The 21,993-nt window shown below is 38.3% G+C and overlaps 1 protein-coding gene across 1 annotated transcript in view; it reads left to right on the top strand.

Annotated features, from left to right (window-relative positions):
- The first annotated feature begins 968 nt into the window (after positions 1 to 968).
- The window catches only part of GBP7 (guanylate binding protein 7), a 38,859-nt gene continuing 17,834 nt past the window's right edge, over positions 969 to 21,993 (top strand). The window contains exons 1-4 of the mRNA XM_063625354.1: positions 969 to 1,177; positions 8,053 to 8,180; positions 20,107 to 20,216; positions 20,421 to 20,617. Of these exons, the coding sequence (XP_063481424.1) occupies positions 988 to 1,177; positions 8,053 to 8,180; positions 20,107 to 20,216; positions 20,421 to 20,617 (625 nt within the window). The 5' untranslated portion in view covers positions 969 to 987. The remainder of the gene's footprint in view (positions 1,178 to 8,052; positions 8,181 to 20,106; positions 20,217 to 20,420; positions 20,618 to 21,993) is intronic.

The following is a 21,993-nucleotide window of genomic DNA, read 5'->3' as shown; positions in this document are numbered from 1 at the left end:
CAAAATAAATAAAGAAGGAACAGCCCTTGCTCATGGTAGAACTCCAGTTAATAAATATAGAAAGAAAGACTATAATAGAAAATCCTCTTTAGGCAAACACCACAAAAAGAATCATCAATAAAAACTAAAAGTAGTGGCTGAAAAAAAGAAAACCAAAGTATGATGAGACTGTATTTGCATAGTCTCCAAACTGTTTCTCAAAATGGAAACTTTTTAGCGACAAAGTGGCACATAACTCTTTAAGGTGGCGAAATCTGGCAGCAAGCACTTTAACCAAGTGATCAAAGTTAAAGTCATAGCAGCAGAAAAAGTAATGTTAACATCATGAATCCCTTCATACAAGACACTGAAAATGGCAGAACATCACTTCTGTGACATTGGCAAAAAAAAATGCATAACTTCAATCAATGAGGACACATCAGAAATCTCCAAATTGAAGGATATTCCTCAAAATCACAGGCCAGTGCTATTCTAAAAGGTCAAAGACATGAAAGACAAAGAACGAATAAGGAACTATCAAAGATGCAAGAAAACTACAGAAACATAATGACTAAATGCAATGAGGGATCCTGGATTGGATCGTGAAGCAGAAGGACATTAGTGGGAAACTGGTGAAATGTGAATAAGGAGTGTAGATTAGTTATCACTGTATTGATGTTAAAACCCTGGTTTCAGTAATTGTTCTGTGGTTAAGTAAAATATCAACGTTAGAGGAAGCCAGGGAAGTGGTGTATGGGCACTCTTCATACCCATCATGCATCTTTTCTGTAAATCTATTTCAAAATGAAATTATTTTAAAAGGCAGCCAGTGGCCCAGTCTATAGGACAGCCTTAAAGGGCCACAGGTCTTCTTAGAAATGCACAAGAAACAATGTTCAAGAATAGAAAACAAAAATTTATGCCCTATTGTAGAATTCAGCTCAACTGACTGACCAGACATTACTTTCCACTTCATTTTTTCCTTGCAGACATAGGAACGCCCTGAACATGGCATCAGAGATCCACATGCCAGGCCCAGTGTGCCTCATTGAGAACACTAAAGGGCATCTGGTGGTGAATTCAGAAGCTCTGGAAATCCTGTCTGCCATTACACAGCCTGTAGTAGTGGTGGCAATTGTGGGCCTCTACCGCACAGGCAAATCCTACCTGATGAACAAGCTGGCTGGGAAGAACAAAGGTGAGTGGCACCAGCAAAGCATGGATGAGCCCCATCTGTCCAGTTACACAGTCAGTATCCAGTATGAATATGGGATGAGAGAAAGTTAGTGTTGGGGATAAATATTGATAGCTAACTTTGAAGTCATCAGTGAACCCTTTACATTCATTCTGGAGGATTGGAGTCAACTGACTCTTCTCACTTTGCCTTTGTTTTCACATTTCATATATAAATAAGGCATTAATAAAAAATTAACTTAAATAATAATGCATTATTAAATATTTACTAAAATATTTATGTAGTAATAGCAAGTTTCCACAGAATTTTAAGATAAAATGAATGTTTCAACGCATATTGGATATTCTAATTTCTCTATTTTTTGTAATTAAAGTCACTATTGGTTATAATTTCTCTTATCTCTTTTACAGGAGACTGTTGTCCAGTGTCAGGGGCTCAGTGGCTTACAAAGCACCAAGCTACCAGTCAGAAGGCTGATGTTAAAGTGTAGTTTGTATGTCTTTCTAACTAAGCCAATCAGTTACTATTTCTACTCTTCAGTTTCATCATTCAGGAAATGAGTGATTTGACTACCATATCTTGAGTTCCTCTGTTAACTCACAATAACAACAGATAGTCACTCTCCAAAGAAATGAATATATTCAGGAATAAGCAGGGGATTTATAAATTCTGGAAATGCATGCTATAACAAATAATAAACTCATCTGGAAATGTTAAGGCAGTGAGAAACTTTTAAAGGTAAAAAGGAGACATATATGCCAGTTGATGTAAAATGAAAGTTCATTGGTTTACAGGATCATATTGCAGGTGGGGACATGTGCATTGGCTGTTCCTTGAGAGAATTTTATGCATAGAACCCTGACTGCAGGGACCCTGATGGCAGCAAGTAAGGCCACTTGCAAGATTGTGGTTAGGACTGGCTATTACTAGAAGTACAGAAGTAGTCTTTGTTGCAAGGTTGTAGTTTGGCAATGTCCTAATGGCAATTTCCACTACAAGAAAGTATACATGAAAGCCCTTCCTTCATGAACTCATGACTCCATTTTGTTAGGGTTTGGCATAAGTGACTCCATTTTGCTTCTTACAATTTTGCAGTTCCCCCTTTGATTAAGATCTTTCTCTGAAAGCATCTCTGATCGATCATCCTGTAGTTTTATACTTTGTGTTCCTTAGTGCTTGGATGCACTTGATTTGGTTGGTGTGGACCCAAGTCAGGGGAAAGTGATTGGTGACTGGGAGTCATTTTCAAAACCCTTTTAGCCACATTTGAGCAACAAGGAGGTTTGGAAGGAGTGGGTTTCAGGCTAATTCTACCTGGAATTCCTTATTAAGTCAATTTTTTCAATTCCACATTTTCGGCATATTCTTTAAGTACTGAGCCAGCATTATTCAGTTAGGAGTGTCATTTCTGCAGAAGTCGGACAGGTAACAGGTACAAAGCTTAAAGAAAATAATGCAAAGCAAAACCAACAGGAGCATAACAAATTCATTTTGGACGATGGTTCTGAACCAAGAGGCCAATTGAACAAATTAAAATACCATGTGGAACTGGGTAAGATTTGTTATAGGCATTGAGTCTTTTATGTAGTTTGATTAGTGATTCTATTATTTAGTATCTCATGACTTGGTTAAATTAAAGCCAAGAGTTCTAACTCTGTAAAAAGGGATCACTGGTACAATTTGAACAAAAAGTTGTGTTAGGAATATTGCCAAAGTTATTCAATACATGGAAGAAAGCATCTCTTAGGTCATGTAAAGATTTGGGATTGGCATGACAGATCTAGCATTCCATCAAGTATGCACAGAAGCTGCTGATTATGAAATTATAACTATAGCATTATCCTGTCAAGTGAAAAAGAAGGCACAAGCAAAGAAAATTTGAGAAGGATAAGAGTCTCATTTTTATAAGTATTGTTCTATCATTCTTAGAAAAAGCTGTTCATAGCATGAAGCCATCAACTTCTCATACTGGTTTACACACTAAATGTCTTTGGGTATGGCATTGAGTGGTTTGGTGAACTTTTTGTGTGGCCCAAACATGAGACATGAGACTCATCCCTTGAAATCTACATTGAGTTGTGTAGCTTTAGTGTATAGAGTTTCAGGAACAGAGCAGTTTTTTATTTTAGCAATTCCAGTCCAGAAAATTGGGCTGGACGAACCTAGAAGAATTCAAAATTTAGTCCGGGTTGTAGATAAATAATAATAAACTCAAAAGCAATGCATATGGCTGCAATCTAATGACAGATAAACTATAGTTTTCCTTTCTTAATCATAAATTTTCTCCTCTAGTCATTCCAGTTTTTACCAAGATAAGGTTTCTTTGTTTGCAGAATAAATTTAACCTCATCAAACAAAGCCTGATTATTTATACAAGTACAGCAAGAATAGTCATGAGGCTCTTTTCAGTTTGCTTTGTTGACACTTTAAGCCAATTAAATAGAGCTCTTTCACATATCTTGGAAGAAAACTATTACATACACAAAACATGCAAACATAAATACATACACAAGCAAAGGTCACAGGGTTTTTCACTTTAAAAATTTTAGTCATAACACGGTAAAACATAGAGATACAAACTCACTTGTTTGTAAAAGGACAGCTAAATCCAAACTTATTTTTCTGAAAAAATAGAATAAGTTAAGGTTACTTGCTCAAATGGCTAACCTTTTGAGATTTTTCATTTGCCTTTAACTGTTAATTCTATGGAGGCTGTGGACTAAATTTGGGGTAAATTGCAGTTTCCACAGGAGTTTTTTTAATTATTATTATTTTAACTTGAGGTGGAGTTTTGCTCTTGTTGCCCAGGCTGGAGTCCAATGGCGCGATCTTGGCTCACCGCAACCTCCGCCTCCCGAGTTCAAGCGATTCTCCTGCCTCAGCCTTCTGAGTAGCTGGGATTATAGGAGCCCACCACCACGCCCGGCTACCATTTTTTTTTTTTTTTTTGTATTTTTAGTACAGACGGGATTTCTCCATGTTGGTCAGGCTGGCCTTGAACTCCCGACCTCAGGTGATCCGCCCGCCTTGGCCTCCCAAAATGCTGGGATTACAGGTGTGAGCCACCACGCCTGGCCAGTTTGGTTTTAAGTGTAAAAATATTTGTCTTCCTTTTAAAAAAAGTTCAGTCTCAAATGAGTATAGTGGTTAATTCATTAGATGTTTATATTTTAGCTAGAGCTGGTGGAAAAATAAATGCTCCAAGCAGTCTTGAATTTAGTAACAAATTTACCTTTCTTCTGTTTTCTGTTTTGCTTTGCTCATAGTCAGCATAGGTGGAAAATATTTTAGGAATATTTTTTAAAAGGTTATTTTCAGTTTTTCTGTTTTCTCTGGTCCATATGGAAGTGAAGACATTTTCTACTCACAGAGAGACCTATTATTACTCTGAGCTCTAGATTTTGGCCAAAGCACAAGGGGGTTAAAAAGCAGACCTAGTTGATTGGAGAGCCTAACTTTTATAAATACTTATCTAGTTCTTTTCCTTTTTTTTCTCCTTAGGAATGGGCAGGTAACCAAGAGAAAAAGTAAGAGGAAAAATAGAGCAAAAATAGAGAAGTTAGAAGCCTCTATATGCCAATCAGAAATACATCTCATTGTTTCTGAGATGTTTGGGATCCCTTCCAATTTTAAATGCTCTTCTTAAAGTGCAGTTCTTGAAAGTTCATCTGGAATGTTCCACATAATGGCCATTGTAATTCTAAACTACTTTTGGTGTAATTTCCCCATCAATTGAGAAGTGTGCATGAGATGGACCATAAATATAGCTGGCTAGAGTCCCAGGAGAAACATTATTCTGACATGCCTTTAAATTTGAGTATCTCATTTTGTTTCTCATTAATCTCTGAAGAGAAAAAAATAAAATCCTATGAATCTGGTTAGGAATGTCAGGAGTTTGGACTGGTGTTTTGTTTTACAATGTACCTGGTCCAGTGTATTTATTTTAGTTGGTGGACAGTCATTGCCTTAGTTGTCCAACCCATGACCACATTTTCCCTGCTGCATGGAAACTTAAGTCTTAAGTGTGGCAGATGCTGTAATGGTAACCTTGCCCATCCATGGCCAGTTTACCTTCACACAAAATACTTTATCTTCAGAGACTGGAGTCCCTCATTAATGATGGCACTGCCTTAATTGCTTTAAATTGGTCAACTCATGCCTACTGTTTGGTACGTTTATTTTTGCTCTTGGCAGATGTTCAGAAGTAAGAAAAGACTCAATTCACCAAAATTTTAAATCAAGCAGGCAGGCCAAACAAAATATTAAACCAGGCATGCAGAAGTTAAAAAAAAAAAAAAACAAAAAAAACAAACAGAGTACTCCCCAGAAGGACAGACAGCGTTCTTATCTCGTGAAGGGCTTGCCAGAAAAGACAAAGTCGTTTTTAGGCTAAGAAAGGATTCAAGGCCTTTTATTGAGGTGACCTTATCCAAATAAGATCCTGAACTAGACAAAAAGAAGGTATTTTAACCCAAGTGGAGACTCAACACAGTAGAAAAGGTCAGCTGTGGAAATGAAGAAATCAAAGGGCTCAACAAGTGAATACCATGCATGGTTTCAGGGGCTGATGACCATTCCAAGATGAGCTCACTTTTGGTCCTACTTCTGATGCCAGATTATGTCAAGCTAAAATAACAACAAAGAAAGTAGTTCTCCAAAGAAATGAGTTTATTTAAGAATGAGCAGGGGACCAGATGCATACCAAATTCAGGTATGCACATTATAATAAATCATAGGTGCATCCAGGGTGGTTGAGACAGTGGGAAAATTTAAAGACAAAAAGAAGTACATGCAGTGTGTTTTGAAACAAAAGTTTATTTGTCTACAGGAGCTTACTCACAGGACTTAGTATGTGTGCTGGCTGTTGCTAAGAGAGAGTCTTCACAGAAGGCACCCTGATTTCAGGGACTGTGATTGCAAGTTAGACCACTTGCAAGTTTACAGTTAGGACTGGCTATTACTGGAAAGATGTCCTCAGAACATTAGCCTTTGCTGCAAGGTTGTGGATTAGCAACATCTTCAATGGCACTTCCTATCACAGGAAAGTGTGTGCGAGAGCTTTTCCTTCATGGTCTGCTGACTTCATTTCATTCAAGTTTGGCATTTTGATGCTGACAACTTTCACACTTTCCACCTTTAAAATTCTAGAACTCTTTTACTAGTCCAAGGTATAACTTTTTAATTCCTGTGGTATTCTAATACCTCATGGATTTTCTTAAATATTTTCCTAGTTTTTGTCATCATCCATCTGAAACACTTCAGTGGGTTCTGTTACTAACAAATCTGGTCTACTGGGCTACATATTCAGGGGTTCAAATCACAGACTCCTTAACTACATTTCAAGATTTTATTCTCACTACTCCACTCCTGGAAGCCATTTCAACAGACTATACTAGAATGTATGCTTTATACTGTCCTTTTCATGTCAGAATCTCCTCCATTTGGATATCCTTCTGTTAACGTGGGACCTGCATAAGGAAAAAGAATCACTACATGAAGATGAACCCAGTACCTGGACCCCTTGTATCAGCCCTTTCTCTAATTTTACTTATGAATGCATGCTTTTTTTCTTCCTCTTGAGTGTTGCATAAAAATACATAGGTATCTTAGTCTGTGTCTGCCACTATGACAAAATACATTAGACAGGGTAATTTAAAAATAATAAAGACTTATTTCTCACAGATCTGGAGGTTGGGAAGTCCAAGATTAAGGCACAAGGAGATTCAGTGTCTAGTGAGGGCTTGTTACTCATAGAGGAGGTTTCCCACTGTCCCCAAATGGCAGAAGGGGCAGAAGGAACAATGAAATTGGTCTTTTTTAATATATACTTTAAGTTCAGGGATATATGTGCAGAACATGCAAGTTTCTTACATAGGTATACACGTGTCATTGTGGTTTGCTGCACCCATCAACCCATCATCTGCATTAGGCATCTCTCCTAATGCTATCCCTCCCCTAGCCCCCCACCCCCCAACAGGCCCTGGTGTGTGATGTTCCCCTCCCTGGGTCCATGTGTCCCCATTGTTGGACCCCCAATTAGGAGTGAGAACATGTGATGTTTGGTTTTCTGTTCCTGCGTTAGTTTGCTGAGAATGATGGTTTCCAGCTTCATCCATGTCCCTGCAAAGGACATGAACTCATCCCTCAAGGCCTTTTATAAGGGCATTAACTTTATTACTGAGGACATGACCCTTCATGACTTAATCACTTCTGATTTCTTTTTTTTTTTTTTTTTGAGACAGAGTCTTACTCTGTCACCAGGCTGGAGTGCAGTGGTGCAATCTCGGCTCACTGCAATCTCTCTGCCTCCTGGGTTCAAGTGATTCCCCTGCCTCAGCCTCCCAAGTAGCTGGGACTACTGGCATGCACCACCACGCCTGGCTAATTTTTTGTATTTTAGCAGAGACGGGGTTTCACCATGTTGACCAGGATGGTCTCTATCTCCTGACCTTGTGATTTGCCTGCCTCAGCCTCCCAAAGTGTTGGGATTACAGGTGTGAGCCACCACACCCAGCCCACTTTTGACTTCTTAATATCATCACCTTGGGGTTTGGTTTCAGACTTCACTGAAGTTCCAACGTATGAAAGGAGGATTGGAGGGACTAACGTTCAGACCATAGCAACAGGTTAACAGAGTTTACATTAATTCTGTAATATGACTTATTTGAGCCCATATAGATATGAAGTGAATAGGGGACCCAAGTACTTCCTGAGAAAGTCATTTATATAAATAAAGATTTGATTGGTTGTCTTTGCTGAAATGGAAGCAACCTGTTTCCCCTGCCAGGAACTTAACATTCCTATACATTTAACCGGTATAGGCCTTGTCTGCCCGGATTCTGCTGTCACTATATGTTGTTTCTCCTCTTCCCTTGAAGGCTTCCCTCTGGGCTGCACAGTGAAGTCTGAAACCAAAGGCATCTGGATGTGGTGTGTGCCCCACCCCTCCAAGCCAAACCACACCCTGGTCCTTCTGGACACGGAGGGCCTGGGTGATATGGAAAAGGTAAGAAAGAGACATAGAGAAATCTTCTTTACCTTTGATTCTCTATTTATGTTTTTATGCATAATATCAATCCAACTTCTCTGGCCTATTCCTGAATCACAAATCTGATTATGGGAAACAAAGCTAAATTTCATTTCCTGACACTTACTTTCTTGGTAAGCTCAAATATTTTGGACTATTGGTGATACATCTTCTTATTTTTAACAGTTGGATGAATTATAAAATTTAATAAATACTTACTGCATAGCAGAAGTCTAGGGCTGTGTGCTATATTAATACAGAATCCTGAATTTCAAAGCTGTATGCTAATCAGTGAACCAGGTAAATGCTCAGAGCCTAGTGGCGAAGACAACATTGTGACCATTTAGAGTGCTCAGATGCTGGAAGTGAGGGCCTAACCCAATGATAGAATTTAGGAGAAAGCTTCCTGGAAGAAGCTGTAACCTGTGGGATTAATGGGTGCTACTAGTTAAGGTGTGTGGGGTCCGTAGGCTTGAAGGTAGAAATCAGGAAAATAGAATTTCACTGAAATAATCTGTTTTTAAATGCATAGAAAAGCACTAGCTAGCCAGGCGCGGTGGCTCACGCCTGTAATCCCAACACTTTGCAAGGCCGAGGCGGGTGGATCATCTGAGTTCAGAAGTCCGAGACCAGCCTGGCCAACACGGTGAAACCCCATCTCTACTAAAAATGCAAAAATTAGCCTGGCACGGAGGCGGGTGCCTGTAATCCCAGCTATTCAGGAGGCTGAGGCAGGAGAATCGCTTGGACCCGGGAGGTGGAGGTTGCAGTGAACCAAGATCATGCCACTGCACTCCAGCCTGAGTGACAGAGTGAGACTCTATCTCAAAAAAAAAAAAAAAAAAAAAAAAAAAAGAGAAAAAAAAGAAAACCACCAGCTATACCAGGAACATTTATAAAAGTTTTTACCCACTTTACTGGGCTAGGCAATGCAGTCATCACTGACTTCTAGAATAGCGTGAGCTAGCCCCACACAAAAACTTGCAAATTGGCTAATTCTAGATAATTTTGCTTTATAGTATTAAGTGCAGTCTTTTCCTTTATTTATATTAGTCTGAGTATAAACTGAAAATAGGATTAGTCAGAAACGACAGGGGGATGTTACCACTGACCCCTCATAAATACGATATTATGAAAACCTCCATGGACATAAACTAGACAATCTACACAAAATGGACAAATTTGTTGACACATACACCCTCTCAAGACTTAACTGGGAAGAAATTGAATCCCTGAACAGACAAATGACGAGCTCTGAAATTGAGGCAGTAATAAATAGCCTACCTACCTACCAAAAAAAAAAAAGCCCAGAAACAGATGGATTCACAGGTGAATTTACCAGATGTACAAAGAAAAGCTGGTAGCATTCCTACTGAAAATATTCCAAAAAATTGAGGAGGAGGCACTCCTCCCTAACTCATTTTATGAGGCCAGCATCATCCTGATACCAAAACCTGGGAGAGATACAACAACAAAAGAGAAAACTTCAGGCCAATATTCTTGATGAACATCAGTGCAAAAATCCTCAACAAAATACAGGCAAACTAAATCCAGCAACATATCAAAAAGCTTATCCACCATGATCAAGTAGGCTTTATCCCTGGAATGCAAGAATGGATCAAGATATGCAAATCAATAAATGTGATTCATCCCATAAACAGAAATAAAGGCAAAAACCACACGATTATCTTAATAGATGCAGAAAATGCTTTCAATAAAATTCAATGTCCATTCATGGTAAAAATTCTCAATAAACTAGGTATTGAAGAAACATAGCTCAAAATAAGAGCCATATATGACAAACCCACAGTCAGCATCATACTAAATGGGCAAAAGCTGTAAGCTTTCCTCTTGAAAACCAGCACAAGACAAGGATGCCCTCTCTCATCACTCCTGTTCAACATAGTATTGGAAGACTTGGCAAGAGAAAGAAATAAAGGGCATCCAAACAGGAAAAGAGGAAGTCAAACTCTCGCTATTTGCCAATGACATGATTATATGTCTAGAAAACCCCTTAGTCTCAGCCCAAAAGCTTCTTAAGCTGATAAACAACTTCAGCAAAGTCTCAGGATACAAAATCAATATGCAAAAATCACTAACATTCCTATACACCAACCACAGTCAAGCTGAAAGCCAAATCAGGAACAAATTCCCATTCATAATTGCTACTTAGGAATACAGCTAACTAGGGAGGTAAAAGACCTCTCCAAGGAGAACTACAAACCACTGCTCCAAGAAATCAGAGATGACACAAATAAATGGAAAAACATTCCTTCCTCATGGAGAGACAGAATCAATATTGTTAAAATGACCTTACTGCCCAAAGCAATTTATAGATTCAATGCTATTCCTATTAAACTACCATTGAGATTCTTCACAGAATTAGAAAAAACTGTTTTTAAAAAATTCATATGGAACCGAAAAAGAGCTCAGGCAAAAAACAGCCAAGGCAATTCTAAGCAAAAAGAACAAAGCTGGATGCTACTCGACATCAAACTATACTACAGGCTACAGTAATCAAAATACATGGAACTGGTACAAAAACAGACACTTAGACCAATGGAACAGAACAGATAAACCAGAATTTAAGACTGCACACCTGCAACTATCTGATCTTTGACAAACATGAAAAAAAAAAAAAAACAAGCAATGGGGAAGGATTCCCTATTCAATAAATGGTGCTGGGATAACAGGCTAGCCATATGCAGAAGATTGAAATTGGACTCCTTACTTAGACCATATACAAAAGTTAACTCAAGATGGATTAAAGACTTAAATATACAACCCAAAACTATAAAAACCTTGGAAAGCCACCTTGGCCATATCATTCAGGACATAGGCATGGGCAAAGATGTCACGATGAAGACACCAAAAAAGCAATAGTAACAAAAGCAAGAATTGACAAATGGGAACTAACTAAACTAAAGAGCTTCTGCACAGCAAAAGAAACCATCAACAGAGTAAACAAACAACCTAAGGAATGGGAGAAAATATTTGCAAACTCTGCATCTGACAAAGGACTAATATCCAGCATCTATAAGGAACGTAAACAAATTCACACAAAAAAAAATACATTAAAAAGTGGGCAAAGGACATGAACAGACACTTTTCAAAAGAAGACATACATGCAGCCAACAATCATATGAAAAAAAAAGCTTAACATCACTGACCATTAGAGAAATGCAAATCAAAACCACAATACTATCATGATCACACCAGTCAGAATGGCTATTATTAAAATGTCAAAAAATAACAGATGCTGGTTAGGTTGTAGAGAAATAGGAACACTTGTCCATTGTTGGTGGGAGTGTAAATTAGGTAAACCATCGTGGGAGACAGTGTGGCAACTACTCAAAGACCTAAAGACAGAACTACCATTTGACTCAGCAATGCCATTACTGGGTATGTACCCAAAAGACTATAAATTGTTCTATTATAAAGATACATGCACGTGAATATTCATTATGGCACAATAGCAAAGACATGGCATCAATTCAAAGGCCCATAAATGATAGACTAGATAAAGAAAATGTGGTACATATACACTATGGAATACTATGCAGCCATAAAAGAAGAACAAGATGATTTGCAGGGTATGGATGGAGCTGGAGGTCATTATCCTTAGCAAATGGATGCAGGAACAGGAAACCAAATACCACATGTTCTTACTTATAAGTGGGAGCTAAATGATGAGAACACATGGACACATAGAGGGAAACAACACACATTGGAGCCTATCAGAGGGTGGATAATAGGAGGAGGGAAAAGATCAGGAAAAAAAACTAATGGGTACTTGGCTAAATACCTGGGTGATGAAATAATATATGCAACAAACCCCCATGACACAAGTCTGCCTATGTAACAAACCCCTGTTTTGCAGTATGAAAGCCAAAACATACTAATTCTATTTTTTTCAAAAGAAATTTTTTAAGTGTTGTTTTTAAGCATTTGGAAAGGAAAGAAATAAGCCTTTATTGTGACGAAATTATTCCTTTTTTGTCGCCTCTATTTCTAATTTTAGTTATTTACTAAACACATATAGCACTAACTATGTGCCAGGAACTATTCTAAGCACTCGATAAATAATAACTTGTTTAATCATACAACGTCCCTATGAAATATGTACTATTATTATCCGTACTCGACAGATAAGGACACTGAGTAGAGAGAGGTCAAGAAACTTGCCCACGGTCACACAGCTACCAGCGGTCAAGCTGGAATTTGGGCCAGGCATCCCACCTGTGAAATCTGTGTTCTTCACTTTGCTTCCTCCCTAAGTGAAAATTAATCTCATTTTAAAATCTTCACAGATGAGGAAGTTAAGGTACTTTTTTAAATTATTTTTTTATTATACTTTAAGTTCTAGGGTATACGTGCACAAAGTGCAGCTTTGTTACATATGTATACAGGTGCCATGTTGGTGTGCTGCACCCATTAACTTGTCATTTACATTAGGTATATCCCCTAATGCTATCCCTCCGCACTCCCTCCACCCCACAGCAGGTCCCGGTGTGTGATGTTCCCCATCCTGTGTCCAAGTGATCTCATTGTTCAATTCCCACCTATGAGTGAGAACATGCGGTGTTTGCTTTTCTGTCCTTGCGATAGTTTGCTTAGAATGATGGTTTTCAGCTTCATCCATGTCCCTGCAAAGGACATGAACTCATCTTTTTCTATGGCTGCATAGTATTCCATGGTATATATATGCCGTGTTTTTTGACTCTAGTCTATCGTTGATGGACATTTGGGTTGGTTTCAAATCTTTGCTGTTGTGAATAGTGCCAAAATAAACATACGTGTGCATGTTTCTTTATAGTAGCATGATTTATAATCCTTTGGGTATATACCCAGTAATGGGATGACTGGGTCAAATGGTATTCTAGTTCTAGATCCCTGAGGAATCACCACACTGACTTCCACAATGGTTGAACTAGATTATGGTCCCACCAACAGTGTAAAAGTGTTCCTATTTCTCCACATCCTCTCCAGCACCTGTTGTTTCCTGACTTTTTAATGATCACCATTCTAACTGGTGTGAGATGGTATCTCATTGTGGTTTTGATTTGCATTTCTCTGATGGCCAGTGATGATGACCATTTTTTCATGTGTCTGTTGTCTGCATAGATGTCTTCTTTTGAGAATCGTCTGTTCATATCCTTCGCCCACTTTTTGATGGGGTTGTTTGATTTTTTTCTTGTAAATTTGTTTAAGTTATTTGTATATACTGGATATTAGCCCTTTGTCAGATGGGTAAATTGTAAACATTTTCTCCCATTCTGTAGGTTGCCTCTTCAGTCTGATGGTAGTTTCTTTTGCTGTGCAGAAGCTCTTTAGTTTAATTAAATCTCATTTGTCTATTTTGGCTTTTGTTGCCATTGCTTTTGGTGTTTTAGTCATGAAGTCCTTGCCCATGCCTATGTCCTGAATGGTATTGCCTAGGTTTTATTCTAGGGTTTTTATGGTTTTAGGTCTAACATTTAAGTCTTTAATCCATTTGAATTAATTTTCTCATAAGGTGTAAGGAAGGGATCCAGTTTCAGCTTTCTACATATGGCTAGCCAGTTTTCCCAGCACCATTTATCAAATAGGGAATCCTCTCCCCATTTCTTGTTTTTGTCAGATTTCTCAAAGATCAGATGGTTGTAGATGTATGGTATTATTTCCGAGGGCTCTGTCTTGTTCCATTAGTCTATGTCTCTGTTTTGGTACCAGTACCAGGCTGTTTTGGTTACTGTAGCCTTGCAGTATAGTTTGAAGTCAGGTAGTGTGATGCGTCCAGCTTTGTTCTTTTGGCTTAGGATTCTCTTGGCAATGTGGGCTCTTTTTTGGTTCCATATGAACTTTAAAGTAGTTTTTTCCAATTCTGTGAAGAAAGTCATTGGTAGCTTGATGGGGATGGCATTGAATCTATAAATTACCTTGGATAGTAGGGCCATGTTCACAATATTGATTCTTCCTATCCATGAGCATGGAATGCTCTTCCATTTGTGTCCTCTTTTACTTCATTGAGCAGAGGTTTGTAATTCTCCTTGAAGACGTCCTTCACATGTCTTGTAAGTTGGATTCCTAGGTATTTTATTCTCTTTGAAGCAATTGTGAATGGGAGTTCACTCATGATTTGGCTCTCTGTCTGTTATTGGTGTATGGGAATGCTTGTGATTTTTGCACATTGATTTTGTATCCTGAGACTTTGCTGAAGTTGCTTATCAGCTTAAGGAGATTTTGGGCTGAGACGATGGGGTTTTCTAAATACACAGTCATGTCATCTGCAAACAGGGACAATTTGACTTCATCTTTTCCTAATTGAATACCCTTTATTTCTTTCTCCTGCCTTATTGCCCTGGCCAGAATTCCAACACTATGTTGAATAGGAGTGGTGAGAGAGGGCATCCCTGTCTTGTGCCACTTTTCAAAGGGAATGCTTCCAGTTTTTGCCCATTCAGTATGATATTGGCTGTAGGTTTGACATAAATAGCTCTTATTATTTTGAGATACGTCCCATCAATACCTATTTTATTTAGAGTTTTAAGCATGAAAGGCTGTTGAATTTGTCAAAGGCCTTTTCTGAATCTATTGAGAAAATCATGTGGTTTTTGTCTTTGTTTCTGTTTACATGATGGATTACATTTACTGATTTGCATGTGTTGAACAAGCCTTGCATCCCAGGGATGAAGCCAACTTGATCGTGGTGGATACACTTTTTGATGGGCGGCTGGATTTGGCTTGCCAGTATCTAATTGAGCATTTTTGCATCGATGTTCATCAGGGATATTTGTCTAAAATTCTCTTTTTTTGCTGTTGTGTCTCTGCCAGGCTTTGGTATCAGGATGATGCTAGCCTCATAAAATGAGTTAGGGAGGATTCGCTGTTTTTCTATTGATTGGAATAGTTTCAGAAAGAATGGTACCAGCTCCTGCTTTTACCTCTGGTAGAATTCGGCTGTGAATCTGTCTGGTCCTGGACGTTTTTTTTGGTTGGTAGGCTATTAATTATTGCCTCAATTTCAGAGCCTGCTATTGGTCTATCAAGAGATTCAACTTCTTCCTGGTTTAGTCTTGGGAGGGTGTATGTGTCCAGGAATTTATCCATTTCTTCTAGATTTTCTAGTTTATTTGGTAGAGGTGTTTATAGTATTCTTTGATGGTAGTTTGTATTTCTGTGGGATTGGTGGTGATATCCTCTATATCATTTTTTATTGCATCTATTTGATTCTTCTCTCTTTTCTTCTTTATTTGTCTTGGTAGTGGTCTATCAATTTTGTTGATCTTTTCAAAAAAAACCAGCTCCTGGATTCATTGATTTTTTTGAAGGGTTTTTTGCGTCTCTATTTCCTTCACTTCTGCTCTGATCTTAGTTATTTCTTGCCTTCTGCTAGCTTTTGGTTGTGTTTGCTCTTGCTTCTCTGGTTCTTTTAGTTGTGATGTTAGGGTGTCAATTTTAGATCTTTCCTGCTTTCTCTTTTTGGCATTTAGTGCTATAAATTTCCCTCTACATACTGCTTTAAATGTGTCCCAGAGGTTCTGGTATGTTGTGTCTTTCTTCTCATTGGTTTCAAAGAACATCTTTATTTCTGCCTTCATTACGTTATGTACCCAGTAGTCATTCAGGAGCAGGTTGTTCAGTTTCCATGTAGTTGAGCGGTTTTGAGTGAGTTTCTTAATCCTGAGTTCTAGTTTGATTGCACTGTGGTCTGAGAGACAGTTTGTCATAATTTCTGTTCTTCTACATTTGCTGAGGAGTGCTTTACTTCCAACTATGTGGTCAGTTTGGGAATAAGTGCGATGTGGTGCTGAGAAGAATGTATATTCTGTTGATTTGGGGTGGAGAGCTCTGATGTCTATTAGGTCCTCTTCGTGCAGAGCTGAGTTCAATTCCTGGATATCTTTGTTAACTTTCTGTCTCATTGATCTGTATAATGTTGACAGTGGGGTGTTAAAGTCTCCATTATTATTGTGTGGGAGTCTAAGTCTCTTTGTAGGTCTCTAAGGACTTGCTTTATGAATCCGGGTGTTCCTGTATTGGGTGCATATATATTTAGGACAGTTAGCTTTTCTGGTTGAATTGATCCCTTTACCATTATGTAATGGCCTTCTTTGTCTCTTTTGATCTTTGTTGGTTTAAAGTCTGTTTTATCAGAGACGAGGATTGCAACCCCTGCATTTTTTTTGCTTTCCATCTGCTTGGTAGATCTTCCTCCATCCCTTTATTTTGAGCCTATGTGTGTCTCTGCATGGGAGACGGGTCTCCTGAATACAAGACACTGATGGGTCTTGGCTCTTTATCCGATTTGCCAGTCTGTGTCTTTTAATTGGAGCATTTAGCCCATTTACATTTAAGGTTAATATTATTATGTGTGAATTTGATCCCGTCATTATGATGTTAGCTGGTTATTTTGCTCGTTAGTTGATGCAGTTTCTTCCTAGCATAGATGGTCTTTACAATTTGGCATGTTTTTGCAGTGGCTGATACTGGCTGATCCTTTCCATGTTTAGTGCTTCCTTCAGGAGTTCTTGTAAGGCAGGCCTGGTGGTGACAAAATCTCTCAGCCTTTGCTTGTCTGTAAAGTATTTTATTTCTCCTTCACTTATGAAGCTTTGTTTGGCTGGATATGAAATTCTGGGTTGAAAATTCTTTTCTTTAAGAATGTTCAATATTGGCCCCCACTCTCTTCTGGCTTGTAGAGTTTCTGCCAAGAGATCTGCTATTAGTCTGATGGGCTTCCCTTTGTGGGTAACCCGACCTGTCTCTCTGGCTGCCCTTAACATTTTTTCCTTCATTTCAACTTTGGTGAATCTGACAATTATGTGTCTTGGAGTTGCTCTTCTCGAGGAGTATCTTTGTGGCATTTTCTGTATTTCCTGAATTTGAATGTTGGCCTGCCTTGATAGGTTGGGGAAGTTCTCCTGGATAATATCCTGCAGAGTGTTTTCCAACTTGGTTCCATTCTCCCCATCACTTTCAGGTACACCAGTCAGATGTAGGTTTGGTCTTTTCACATAGTCCCATATTGCTTGGAGGCTTTGTTCATTTCTTTTTACTCTTTTTTCTCTAAACTTCTCTTCTCACTTCATTTCATTCATTTGATCTTCAATCACTGATACCCTTTCTTCCACTTGATCGAATCGGCTACTGAAGCTTGTGCATGCATCACATAGTTCTTGTGCCATGCTTTTCAGCTCCATCAGGTCATTTAAGGTCTTCTCTATGCTGTTTATTCTAGTTAGCCATTCACCTAATCTTTTTTTAAGGTTTTTAGCTCCTTTGCGATGGGTTCGAACATCCTCCTTTAGCTTGGAGAAGTTTGTTACTACCGATCATCTGAAGCCTTCTTCTCTCAACTCGTCAAAGTCATTCTCCATCCAGCTTTGTTCCATTGCTGGCGAGGAGCTGCATTCCTTTGGAGGAGAAGAGGTGCTCTGATTTTTAGAATTTTCAGCTTTTCTGTGCTGGTTTCTTCCCATCTTTGTGGTTTTATCTACCTTTGGTCTTTGATGATGGTGATGCACAGATGGGGTTTTGGTGTGGATGTCCTTTCTGTTTGTTAGTTTTCCTTCTAACAGTCAGGGCCTTCAGCTGCAGGTCTGTTGGAGTTTGCTGGAGGTCTACTCCAGATCCTGTTTGCCTGGGTATCACCATTGGAGGCTGCAGAACAGCAAGTATTGCAGAACGGCAAATGTTGCTGCCTGATCCTTCCTCCAGAAGCTTTGTCCCAGAGGGGCATCCGGCTGTATGAGGTGTCAGTCTGCCCCTACTGGGAGGTGCCTCCCAGTTAGGCTACTCAGGGGTCAGGGACCCACTTGAGGAGGCAGTCTGTCCATTTTCAGATCTCAAACTCTGTGCTGGGAGGACCACTACCCTCCTCAAAGCTGTCAGACAGGAATGTTTTCTCTATTTTTTTTTTAAACTTTTATTAACTTTCGTGATATTTCATTAAGTTCAGGGGCACCCGTGAACTTAAAATAAAATATTTTTAATGTATTTTATTTTATTTTATTTTGTTTGGGAGTAAGCCTGAACTTAAATTAAAAGAAAAAAAAAAAAAGAAAATAGATGCCAGGTGTGGTGGCTCATACCTGTAATTCCAGCACTCTGGGAGGCCAAGGTGGGTGGATCACCTGAGGTCAGGAGTTCAAGACCAGCCTGGCTAACATGGTGAAATCCCATCTCTATTAAAAATACAAAAATTAACTGGGCATGATGGCAGGTGCCTGTGATCCCAGCTATTTCAGAGGCTGAGGTGGAAGAATTGCTTGAACCTGGAAGGTGGAGGTTGCAGTGATTGCACCACTGCACTGCAGCCTGGGCGACAGAGCAAGGCTCCATCTCAAAAAAAAGAAAATAGAATTTTTGACTTTCATACTGCAAAAATTATAAATGTGTGTGGGTCTCATTTAGAAACAGTGAATTTAAACATATAGTACTAAAGTTATCAATCATCATTTCAGTGTACAACAAAGATGAAATATTGATTTGAAATAGATTGTAATGTGCATAAACTTTTTTATTTGCAAAAGTATGACTGTTCAAGGGACAAAAATATACAAATATATGCATGCTTGATGGAAGCAAAATTACTTATCGGCCTTGGAATTTGTGGATTTGGTCAGCATTTAATTCTATTTAAGGGACCTTCATGTCTTGCCCTGAATATTATTTCCAGCCTTGTCTTCTCCACATACCTATTCACTCATTCAGTTGAATTAAATAACTCTGTAATATCGTTATGTGATCATACCCTAACAATTTTGACTTGGGTTCTGTTGGGTCTTTCACCTTTTTAATTCTTTCATTTCCACAAGTCCTGATTTTATATACTCCTTAACGTCCAGCTCTTTTCAACCTACTGCCATCTTATTCGAGTTAGACATAGTAACTTCTTGCTTGAACTCACAGAGCATTTCTTTCTCTTTATTTTCCTTCCTTCCCACTTCCCATTTTTTGGATTGTTGTCTGTTTTGTTTTTTACATTACGACTTTTGTTCCACTCCTGGCAGAAGTTATCATCTTGGTTGCATTTTTATGTTGACAATGCTATCTGCCACTCCTGAAAGTCATCTTCTTGTGATTATGGAACTTTGCATCCACAAAAACCAAAGGCAGCATCTGCATTTTGTACATAGCTGAACAATTTTTGGTGAATTCAATTGATTAACATTGGCATTCCTAATATAGGCATGATTGAGAAAATTTGCAAAAGGATTATTGTTCACTAATTACTACACACTTACTATGCTGTAGGCACTGCATTAAATATTTTACACATTGACAGTGTCAATTGCTACTTTTAATATCTAAAGAAAGAGAAGCCCTGAGAAAATCAATATAAATGGCAAAAATACAGCTTGACTTTAACATGATCTTCAAAATTCCTATTACATGCCCTACTCTTCAGCTATATATACTACAGCTGAAATAGTGAATGAACAACCAAATGAATGAGTTAATAAGTGAATGAATCAAAAGGAGACTCTTAAGTCCTAACTGTAATGTGCTTTCTAGTGTCACAAACAATATCAGATCAAGTTTGGAAAAATTTAAGTTTATTGCATACAAAAAGTGGAGAGCATCATTCACGAGACTTCATACCAAGATGCTCTCCTCATAATGGTTACAGCACCATTGATAAAGCATAAAGGAAGAAATATACTTACTTATCTTGTGACTGGCTTTATACATTAACAATATTTTTAGAGCAAATAGAGATGTTTAAGCACTTTTTCTATAGCTGATTTATTTAATTTCACTGAATCATGCTGGCAAGCATATAAAGCTTACATTTGTGTTTCCTTTAGACACAGCATTTTGGGAAAACTGGAATGACTTCAATTCTGGTTACATGAATACAAGTAGTTGACCTTGAGATGTATCTAAACTGTGGCTTCCTTTTTTTTTTCTTCAACACTAGAGTGACCCTAAGAATGACTCATGGATCTTTGCCCTGGCTGTGCTTCTAAGCAGCAGCTTTGTCTACAACAGCATGAGCACCATCAACCACCAGGCCCTGGAGCAGCTGCAGTATCCTTCCAGGAAGTGAAGAGCCAGGTTTTATGGAGTTTAGGGGAATGGAAACCGATACTGTGTCTTCTTTGCTGTGACTCAGTTGTCTTGGTTGAGTAAGAAGAGAAACAGTGCAAAAGGGAACGTGTATAAAACTTGTTTCTAAGTGAGATGTGGAAATGATGGTGTAGGGTGCTACTCCTTCCTTAGCTGAGATCCCAGCTACGTGACTGAGCTATCAGAGCTAATCAGGGCAAAATCCTGCCCCAGACCTGATGAAGTTGAGGACTCCAGCGAGTTTGTGAGTTTCTTTCCAGACTTTATTTGGACTGTTCGAGATTTTACCCTGGAGCTGAAGTTAGATGGACACCCCATCACAGAAGATGAGTACCTGGAGAATGCCTTGAAGCTGATTCCAGGTATCAGAGCATGGCCTAGATGGGAGAAGCTTCAGTAGTGGGTGGGATCAACTAGGACCTACCATTCAACACCTGACACAAATTTTTATATTGGACTGGATTGAGGCCCTTGCTCGTGGTGGTTGGTGATTGACAAGTGATTATGATTTTTGTGGTTATTTTTGCTTGAAATTTCCCAGAGGCTGAGGTTCAAATTCATTGAGGAAATTTAAATCTCCAAGTTCTATCAAATGATTTTGGACCAATAAGTACCATGAAAAATATATTGAGGATTACAATTAATATTATCACATCCTAAGACTCATATATTTGTGTTACTTATTAACTTCAAGTGCTCCTCCTATTCTATTTGGAGAAAATTAACTAATAAGCTTGGAAGCTGGTAAACACAGAATCACAAGAAGTCAAATGATCCAATTTTGGAAATATATTTCACTTGGTCTATTTTATTAGCCTAGATAGTTATAACCTTTAGAGAAAAAGGAGATTCATACAGTTAATGATTCAGGAAATTAAAAAAAAATACACAGACATATGCTTCCAGTAGGACTGTCAAATCCTTTATTTTACCGTTTTCATAACATCACCTGCTTCATTCTACAGTCTCATATAATATGTTGTCAATCTATTATACATTTGTTAAACAGATTATATTTAGTGGAGTGGATACCTGTTGGCACCTACAATCAATATCCATCTTTGTTCATTTGTTCATCCTTTCAACAAATTTTGTTTTGAGTAACTGATATATGTCACAGAATCCCTCTGCAAGACAATGTTAGACCTAATATAATCTGACCTGAGTATTTTCCGTCTCTTTCCAACATTTTCCCCAGCCGCATCTTGTCCTTGTTTCTAGCATTACTTTATTTTTAAGCCCAACATTTCATTTCTGACATGGGGACAGTAAGATTGAGAAAGTCCATGTTGCTATGTAATATTAGCCAGAAACAGGAAGAAAAATATGACAGACCTCATTTCTATATGGATTCTATTTCAAAACGTCAAATACATAGAGAGTAAAACAGTGGTTACCAGGGCATGGTGAGGGAGGAAATGAGGACATGTGGGTGAAGGGTACAAACTTGAAGTTATATAGGGTGGGAAAGTGTAGGGATCTAATATACTGAAGGAGAACTATCCTTAACAATATTGTATTTTACATTTAAAATGTACAGAGATTAGATTTTAGGTACTCTTACCACAAAAAAAGGGAAGAAAAGTATAGAAAGTATTGGATATATAATTTGCTTACTTAGTAGTAATTTCACTATGTACATGTATATCGAAACATCATGTTATAACACCTTAAATATATATAATTTTAAAGAAAGTACTTCTTATCATATTTTAGTTAATCATAATTCAACAAACAT

The sequence above is a fragment of the Symphalangus syndactylus genome, chromosome 12, assembly GCF_028878055.3.
Source record: "Symphalangus syndactylus isolate Jambi chromosome 12, NHGRI_mSymSyn1-v2.1_pri, whole genome shotgun sequence".
Taxonomy (NCBI): Eukaryota; Metazoa; Chordata; class Mammalia; order Primates; family Hylobatidae; genus Symphalangus; species Symphalangus syndactylus.
The sequence above is the reverse complement of the archived record's forward strand: the minus strand, read 5'-3'. Positions and strand labels throughout refer to the sequence as shown.